Source organism: Pseudophryne corroboree, chromosome 7 (genome assembly GCF_028390025.1).
Source record: "Pseudophryne corroboree isolate aPseCor3 chromosome 7, aPseCor3.hap2, whole genome shotgun sequence".
In the NCBI taxonomy this organism is placed as follows: domain Eukaryota; kingdom Metazoa; phylum Chordata; class Amphibia; order Anura; family Myobatrachidae; genus Pseudophryne; species Pseudophryne corroboree.
In genome coordinates, this window is record NC_086450.1 from 487,421,420 (window position 1) to 487,431,264 (window position 9,845).

Consider the following 9,845-nt stretch of genomic DNA (forward strand, 5'->3'; position numbering starts at 1 on the left):
CTCCAGACTCCGTGGAGGGGAAAATATCCAATCTTGATCCTGTGGTATACACCAGTTTACTTACATCCCAGCATTAAATCCGAGATTATCTTAATCCCTGAAAATGGAGAGGGAGGTACAAACTCGAAGGCTTTGGCCCCTAGTTTTTCAGTTTGTCCAGTAATATGGTTATTATATATTTGCTTGGTTGACGTCCATTCCGTTCCACACCAATATAGGCGTGGAGGTGAAAGCCTGTGTGTTGTTCCTGATTGCATGTGCCTCTGTAATTTTTATCACCTTCTTGACACTGTCCTTTTCCTCTTACCTCTTCTTATAATGTGAAAAGTCATCAAAGAAGGAGGTGGCATGTTTGAACTGAAGCTAGCTATGATTTGGAGAACTTGTCGAGCTTTTTCCAGGGGGACCACCTGTGGCTGAAATTATGGGTTTATTAAACTGTGCATGTCCTGTTTAAACAACATAAGGGTGGGTGGGAGGCCCCAAGACTATTCCATCTTGCACCTCTTTTTTTTCTTTGCATTATCTGCTCTTTGGGGCCTAGTTTTTATATCTGCCATCCTGTCTGACACTGCAGTGCCACTCCTAGATGGGCCAGGTGTTTGTCCGCCCACTTGGGTCGCTTAGCTTAGTCATCCAGCGACCTCGGTGCAAATTTTAGGACTAAAAATAATATTGTGAGGTGTGAGGTGTTCAGCATAGACTGGAAATGAGTGGAAATTATGGTTATTGAAGTTAATAATACTGTAGGATCAAAATGACCCCCATATTCTGTGATTTTAGCTGTTTTTTATGTATTAAAAAACCCCATCCAGATCCAAAACCAAAACACAAAAAGTGTCCAACGCACATCTCTAGTAATAATCAATGCGGGAGATAATGAGAGCATGGATTACAGTTTTTGCAGTGTCTTGTGTAAGGTATGAGCATATTTTGGATGTTTTTTAGGCATCAGTGTAACACAGATCTTCTCTCTACGCAACTGACAGCTTCTTATAACGTGGTTATTGGAGCCAATTGGATAGTGTGGGTAATTAAGACTTGATTTCGCACAGCGGGAGATCAGGTCTGAACTGCTCATGCATATACCCCTTGAAGAAGTCTGCTGAGACGAAACGCATTGGGCCTGTATTGACCACCCACTGCTTTCAAGTTAAGTTTGAATTCCTATCCTTTTATTACTTTTGTATTGTTTTACATAGAACAATATTCTTGTATTTTAAAACCCCTTTTTTTTTAAACAGTTTTTACTCTCATATATATTAAAAATGATTTTTATAACTTTATAACATCTTTTGGCGTTTTTAAAACACCTAAAAACATTGTTTTTTAGCCACACTTGTCGCCACTATCCCTATCCCCCCATTTCCTATACTTTTTATCAATACTATACCAGTGTTGCATTTTTAGGGTTGGGCTGACACCATTTATAAGGTTACGTGGGCTTTTAGTGTTTTTATTGAAATATTATAGTTTATTTACATATTGTAGCTTTTACTGAGATTTTTTGCCTCACAAGTGGCGCTGTACCATCTCATTGCATATATATATATATATATATATATATATATTTTTTTTTTTTTTTTTTTTGGGGGGGGGGGGGGGGGTTTGTGTTTTGGCTATGGATTCGGTTCCGCAGCCGTGTTTTGGATTCGGACGCGTTTTGCCAAAACCTCCCTGAAAATTTTTTGTCGGATTCGGTTGTGTTTTGGATTCAGGTGTTTTTTTACAAGAACCCTCAAAAACAGCTTAAATCATAGAATTTGGGGGTCATTTTGATCCCATAGTATTATTAACCTCAATAACCATGATTTACACTCATTTTCAGTCTATTCTGAACACCTCACACCTCACACCTCACAATATTATTTTTAGTACTAAAATTTGCACCGAGGTCGCTGGATGGCTAAGCTAAGCGACACAAGTGGCCGACACAAACAACTGGCCCATCTAGGAGTGGCACTGCAGTGTCAGACAGGATGGCACTTCAAAAAAATAGTCCTTAAACAGCACATGATGCAAAGAAAAAAAGAGGCGCTCCAAGGTCGCTGTGCGACTAAGCTAAGCGAACCCAAGTGGCCGACACAAACACCTGGCCCATCATGGAGTGGCACTGCAGTGTCAGACAAGATGGCACTTCAAAAAAATAGTCCCCAAACAGCACATGATACAAAGAAAAAAAGAGGCGCACCAAGGTCGCTGTGTGACTAAGCTTAGCGACACAAGTGGGCGACACAATCACCTGGCCCATCTAGGAGTGGCACTGCAGTGTCAGACAGGATGTCACTTCAAAAAAATAGTCCCCAAACAGCACATGATGCAGAGAGAAAAAGAGGCGCAATGAGGTAGCTGTGTGACTAAGCTAAGCGACCCAAGTGGCCAACACAAACACCTGGCCCATCTAGGAGTGGCACTGCAGTTTTCTAGCGAGAGGATGAGTGCTTCCATCCTCATGTGAATCTGAACCACTAGCCATGAACATAATCCAGTGCCTCAGCCGTTCCTTGCCACTCCGTGTCGTAAATGGCATATTGGCAAGTTTACGCTTTTCATCAGACGCTTTCAAGTTTGATTTTTGGGTCATTTTACCGAACTTTTGTTTTTTTGATTTTACATGCTCTCTACTATGACATTGGGCATCGGCCTTGGCAGACAACGTTGATGGCATTTCATCGTCCCGGCCATGACTAGTGGCAGCAGCTTCAGCACGAGGTGGAAGTGGATCTTGATCTTTCCCTATTTTAACCTCCACATTTTTGTTCTCCATTTTTTAATGTGCGGAATTATATGCCAGTATCAATAGCAATGGCCTACTACTATATATACTGCGCACAAATGAAATGCACCACAGGTATGGATGGATAGTATACTTGACAACACAGAGGTAGGTAGAGCAGTGGCCTTCCGTACCGTACTGCTATATATACTGGTGGTCACTGTCAGCAAACTGCAAAACTAAAATGCACCACAGGTATAGAATATAGATGGATAGTATACTTGACAACACAGAGGTAGGTAGAGATGTGGCCTTCCGTACCGTACTGCTATATATACTGGTAGTCACTGTCAGCAAACTGCAAAACTAAAATGCACCACAGGTATAGAATCTAGATGGATAGTATACTTGATGACACAGAGGTAGGTAGAGCAGTGGCCTTACGTACCGTACTGCTATATATACTGGTGGTCACTGTCAGCAAAACTCTGCACTGTACTCCTCCTATATAATACTGCTGGTCCCCAGTCCCCACAATAAAGCAGTGTGAGCACAGATATATGCAGCACACTGAGCACAGATATGGAGCGTTTTTCAGGCAGACAACGTATAATACTGGTGGTCACTGGTCAGCAAAACCCTGCACTGTACTCCTCCTATATAATACTGCTGGTCCCCAGTCCCCACAATAAAGCAGTGTGAGCACAGATATATGCAGCACACTGAGCACAGATATGGAGCGTTTTTTAGGCAGAGAACGGATAAAACTGGTGGTCACTGATCGGCAAAACACTGCACTGTACTACTCCTATATAATACTGCTGGTCCCCAGTCCCCACAATAAAGCAGTGTGAGCACAGATATATGCAGCACACTGAGCACAGATATGGAGCGTTTTTTAGGCAGAGAACGGATAAAACTGGTGGTCACTGATCGGCAAAACTCTGCACTGTACTCCTCCTATATAATAGAGCTGCTCCCCAGTCCCCACAATTAAGCAATAAGCAAAAATATTTGCAGCAACATTAATAAACGGAGAGGACGGCAGCCACGTCCTCTCCCTAACATTTCCAATGCACGAGTGAAAATGGCGGCAATGCGCGGCTCCTTATATAGAATCCGAATCTCGCGAGAATCTGACAGCGGGATGATGACGTACGGGTGCGCTCAGATTAACGGAGCCATACGGGAGAATCCGAGTATGCCTCGGACCCGTGTAAAATGGGTGAAGTTCGGGGGGGTTCATTTTCCGAGGAACCGAACCCGCTCATCACTAATATACATATATATATATATATATATACACAGTACTTGTCAAAAGTCTGAGCACACCAGTATATTTTAAGGAATTTTCAATTTAATTGCACACTAACTAAATAAAACCTGTTTTTTAGGCTTTGTGTACAAAATAAACAGCTGTTTGAACAATAAGGAAACAAAAAATAATACTTGTTTTGACTAAGGCAAGTTTATTTAGGTAGTCTGCTTTCAGCGAAATGACGACCCTTAGCTTTGATAAGCGCATTGCATAACCTTAGCATCCTATTTACTAACTTTTCCAGCTTTTGGCAATCCATACTACTCCAGCAGCTTTGAAGAGCATCCCAGAGGCCCTCAGTGTTGGTAGGCATCTGTTTTCGGACTTCCTTGTCTAGTTCTTCCCACAAAAGCTTCATGGGTGAAACAACTGGTGATTGGGGTGGCCATTCCATTTCTGTCATGACTTGAGCGTCTTCTTTCATTTGCAAATAATTAGTACACAACTTGGATGTATGTTTTGGATCATTGTCTTGTTGCAAAACGAAGTTCTGACCCACAAGTCGCCTTCCGGAGGGACACGCATGACGCACTAATATGTTGTGGTACACCTTTTGATCCATTATTCTGTCAATTCTGACTATGTCACCAACTTGGTTGCCCGCAAAACATCCCCAAACCATCACATTGCCCGCCATGCTTAACTGTTGGCACTACAGAGTCTGGGAGAAAGCGCTCACCTGGACGACACAAAAGCTTGGCGATGCAAATTTCGGTTTCTCGGTCCAAAGCACCCTCTTCCACTGTTCCTCTGTCCAATCCTTATGCTTCTTAGCCTATGCGTACCTTTTTGCTACGTTAGTAGCACGTAGAAGTGGTTTTCTTACCGCAACCCTACCATTAAGGACATATTCCTGCAAGTGACTGGCCACCGTCCTATCAGACATAGGCTGGGAACGACTTTTCCGCAACTCCCTTCCAATTTCCGGAGCGGTCAAACGTCTGTTACACTTGCTAGTAGTCACAATGAAGTTGTCCTCATGAACAGTTGTTGTTTTTGGACGACCAGTTCATTTTCTTGTAACATTTTGACCGTTTTTTGACTTTCGTTCAATAGCCTGATGCACGGCCCCAACGGATACCTTCAACCGTTTGAGGATTTGCCGCAAACAATAACCTTCTTCCCTCAAAACAATTATATACTTTGTTATTTTTTTATCATACTCCATTCATACCCAAGTAGCAGAATGTATGATAAACAAGATTCTTTTCCATTTCAGGGGGTGTGCGCAGAGTTTTATATATAAAAACTTATTTGTAAATGTGACCTGTCACCTACAGTATTTAGTGATTAGCAATCACAGATACAGATATATTGGTGTTCGGGCATTGCAGATTTTTAGGAATGGTCATGATATCATCTTATAAGACCAGGATCATAAGTAAAGTATAATATTTGAGCAGGGTGTGCAGTGTGGGGCTCCTCTGGATCCAGGTCCCCATGTGCACTGCACACCCTGCATCCATTATAAATACGCCTATGGAATGTTCCCTGTATCATATACTGTTACCTATTGGGCTGAATTTAGCGCCACAATGGCCTACTGATGACAATGATCAAGGGCCTATCATGGGCAACTGAGGAGATGGGGTTAGTGATGTGTGGGTGTGGCCAGTGATGTGTGGGTGTGACCAGTGATGTGTGGGTGTGGCCAGTGTCATGTGGGTGTGGCCAGTGCTGTATGGGTGTGGCCAGTGCCATATGGGTGTGACCAGTGATGTGTGTGACCAGTGATGTGTTGGTGTGGTCAGTGCCATGTAGGTGTGGCCAGTGCCATGTGGGTGTGGCCAGTGCCATGTGGGTGTGGCTAGTGCCATGTGGGCATGTACACCATCTGCCCTACTGTCTCCCTAAATACTTAAAAAAGTATAAAAATTGCATCATTTTTATGGAAAATAGAGATACAATTTTGATACTTATAGGCCCTACACACTGGCCGACATCAGCCAAAGATATGAACGATCTCGTTCATAAATGAACGAGATACCTTTCATATCTTTGAGTGTGGAGGCTCCAGCGATGAACGATGAGCGGCCCCGCGCTCGTTCATCGCTGGTCCGCCGTCGGCTGTACATGCAGGCCAATATGGACGATCTCGTCCATATTAGCCTGCACTTCAATGCAGCCGGGTGACGGGGGGAGTGAAGAAACTTCACTCCCCCCGTCACTGCCCCTCCGCCGCTGGGTCGCCCGTCGGCCGTATCCGCCGTCGGGCAGCTCGGCGGCATATCGGCCAATGTGTAGGGCCCATTAGAATTTATGGCCTACCGTGTGGCCAGTTGTGCACTGGTCTTCACTATCGTGCTGTCAAGATGATGGGCCTATTTTTATGTGGAGGCCTGGAGCTGTAGTCCTATCTGTTCCATTGTTAGTCTGGCCCTGGGACATAGAATATTCCCGGTACTGTCACAATCTCCATTCTTCTATTTTCTCTCTGGTTATTGGTGTATCACTTTGTCCTTTGTCTGCAGGACGGAGTAATGTGATTGTCGTGGTTGATGATCTGATAGAGAGCAGTGATGGGGAGAAGGATCGGATCCTGGAAACCCAGCCAAGCATTAAAGAAAAGGCTGCAGATATTTTCCTGTTCACCACAGATGAAAGAACTTACCTGGAGAAACTAGTGACTATAAAGAAGTTTATCAAAGGAGGTAAGGCTGTTCCAGCACTGCCAGTCCACCCGCGAGGTCTTAGTCTTAGTATGACAGGGGTAATGCCATGCTGGCTTTTTGGCATCAGTTCAATTCTGAGCGATGTGCCACTGGACTTTGGCTGTGCAAATTACCACCTACTATGGTAGTCATTCTCTGCTCATTTTCCTGCTACCCTCCGGGGGGGGGGGGAGGGGGGGGGGTGAGATAATGGTCATGGAGTGACTCCACCCATCCATTCTGCCATCACTTCATGCACATTGCATGGAATTGAACCACCCACTTCATATTTTTGTCACTTTCCCCCAGGGCAAAGGAGAACTGTTACAAGTAACCACAAGTAATAGAAGAAATATGGAAACTATTTTTAAAATTAATTTATTAAATTGTCAGGACTTTGCCTTTTATATTGTCTGGCCTATATTGTCTATGGGCTGCTAGAGGTGCTGCTGTTGTGTTTCCGGCCTGCAGTACCTTTGGGTTACTAGAGGTGCTGCTGTTGTGTTTCTGGCCTGCAGTACCTTTGGGCTGCTAGAGGTGCTGCTGTTGTGTTTCCGGCCTGAGGTACCTTTGGGTTGCTAGAGGTGCTGCTGTTGTGTATCTGGGCTGCTAGAGGTGCTGCTGATGTGTTTCTTGCCTGCAGTACGTTTTGGTTGCTTGAGGTGCTGCTGTTGTGTTTTTTGGCCTGCAGTACCTCTGGGCTGTTAGAGGTGCTGCTGTTTTGTTTCCGGCCAGCAGTATCTTTGGGCTGCTAGAGGTGCTGCTGTTGTGTTTCCGGCCTGCAGTACCTTTGGGTTGCTAGAGGTGCTGCTGTTGTGTTTCTGGCCTGCAGCACCTCTGGGCTGCTAGAGGTGCTGCTGTTGTGTTTCTGGCCTGCAGCACCTCTGGGCTGCTAGAGGTGCTGCTGTTTGTGTTTCTGGCCTGCAGTACCTTTGGGCTGCTAGAGGTGCTGCTGTTGTGTTTCCGGCCTGCAGTACCTTTGGGTTGCTAGAGGTGCTGCTGTTGTGTTTCTGGCCTGCAGCACCTCTGGGCTGCTAGAGGTGCTGCTGTTGTGTTTCTGGCCTGCAGCACCTCTAGGTTGCTAGAGGTGCTGCTGTTGTGTTTCTGGCCTGCAGTACCTTTGGGCTGCTAGAGGTGCTGCTGTTGTGTTTCTGGCCTGCAGCACCTCTGGGCTGCTAGAGGTGCTGCTGTTGTGTTTCTGGCCTGCAGTACCTCTGGGCTGCTAGAGGTGCTGCTGTTTGTGTTTCTGGCCTGCAGTACCTTTGGGCTGCTAGAGGTGCTGCTGTTGTGTTTCCGGCCTGCAGTACCTTTGGGCTGCTAGAGGTGCTGCTGTTGTGTTTCCGGCCTGCAGTACCTTTGGGTTGCTAGAGGTGCTGCTGTTGTGTTTCTGGTCTGCAGCACCTCTGGGCTGCCATAAGTACTTTGCACCTATTATTCTGCAGAGCACTTGCACTTTTCTGCATACATTCAAATGCTTTGTGACTTGTACTTGAATTTTCTGAGTTTCTCACTCTATGTGGGCAGCAGTGCAGGATGCAAGTAGTACCAGCTGTTGTAGCAGGATGGAATAGGCAATAATAGCAGGGTCTCTGTTGTTTCATTGGGTCCACCTGGATTAAAAAAAAGTTCACAAAGAACTAGATATTTAATTATGAGCACAATTCACAGCTTGATGTGGGTAAGCAAAGAGCAAGACCTGCTGTCACCATACATAGGGAATGACAACCGGATCATCTTCATCATCATCATCATCATCATCATCATCATCATCATCATCATCATTATCAGTGTTTACAGGTTGCATAGAGTCCATACCATGATTCCATCATCATAGTTATATGAAATATATGAATGTAGTATACATAATAACAGATACAGTATGTGAATACAATTAAGCTTAAAGATAAACAACATACATGTAATGACATATACAGTAATAGCAACAGCACATAATATCCTCACCAATTACATTGCTAGGACTAAAGCAATATACAAACTCTGGAGTATACAAAATCAGGGTAACTGTAATGTACCTAATAGAGGGTCACAGAGCCGCTGGTAGTGAGGGCAAAGTATGGAGTAAAGGAGCAGTAATAGGAAATGAACTAGTGTTTAGATGATTCCACTATTCATATACTTATTCGGGAAAGATATATTCCAGGGAATAGGGTGGGCATTATCATTAGCCAATGGGACTACCATGCTTTATACATCCCAAAACCAGTGTCTTTATAGAACATATAGTTTCAGAGCGGATCCAAGTGATAATGAGAGCCTCTGTTACCATGCCCGCATCATGTCTGTCCATCACTCCCATGTTCCCAGTTATAGTCATTGCTCTTTCCAAGCAATAGAATGTCTGTTGTAGAGACCATAGCAGTGGTGGACTGTCATAGACCTGGCTAACGCTTTCTTCTCATTCCCTACAGGTTCTACCTCACAGGACTAATCTTCCTTCACGTGGGATGGATGCCAGTATACTCTCAGTACGACTCTTCATCATTCTGCTACAGTACCACATGTTACTGGTTAGGAGCCAGCTCACCTGGATGTGATGATCTTCCATTACAAGAGAGATATTCTGATCACTGGGAGTACAGACAAAGTGACAGAAACTCTGCATAGACTGACTGATCACATATATAGTTTTAGTGTTTTTAGAGTTAAATGTATATTGCACTCACAGCCTTTTGTGCCTGCAGCTGGCCTGTTGCATGTCAGCAGTGTACAGCGAGGGCAATGACACGTAGATGAAGCACGCCCCTTAGTGAGGCATCCTACCGGGGTTAAGTGTGTCTTTAGGAACAGATAAGCCCTCACTTAAGTTTCCTTCTGGCCAAATTTTTGTGCCCATCTGTTAGATTCCTGATGTAGAGTTTGCGCCTTACCATCTGATAATGACGGACACCAGGGCGAAATGTTATAGGGTACGAGAAGCCGGAGGTGCGGGAGTTTGTGCAAGAATGCTCATATTCTTAAAGCAGCAATCATTTACAAGACAAGACCAATCTGGCAAGTTTGCCGCTTTAAAAACATGAGCATTCTTACACAAACTCCCGCACCTCCGGCTTCTCGCACCCTATTCCATTTAACCCCATGTCTTTCGTTCTTTAATAAATGCTCATTTTAAGGGAAAATTAGTTCCCCCTTAACCAGCTCC

The 9,845-nt window shown here is 44.5% G+C and overlaps 1 protein-coding gene across 1 annotated transcript in view; it reads left to right on the forward strand.

The window, feature by feature from the left end:
• The window catches only part of LOC134945685 (uncharacterized), a 73,267-nt gene extending 63,659 nt beyond the window's left edge, over positions 1-9,608 (forward strand). Inside the window, exons 9-10 of the mRNA XM_063935126.1 lie at positions 6,506-6,685; positions 9,115-9,608. Coding sequence (XP_063791196.1) covers positions 6,506-6,685; positions 9,115-9,134 — 200 coding nt within the window. The 3' untranslated portion in view covers positions 9,135-9,608. The remainder of the gene's footprint in view (positions 1-6,505; positions 6,686-9,114) is intronic.
• Positions 9,609-9,845: the final 237 nt, after the last annotated feature.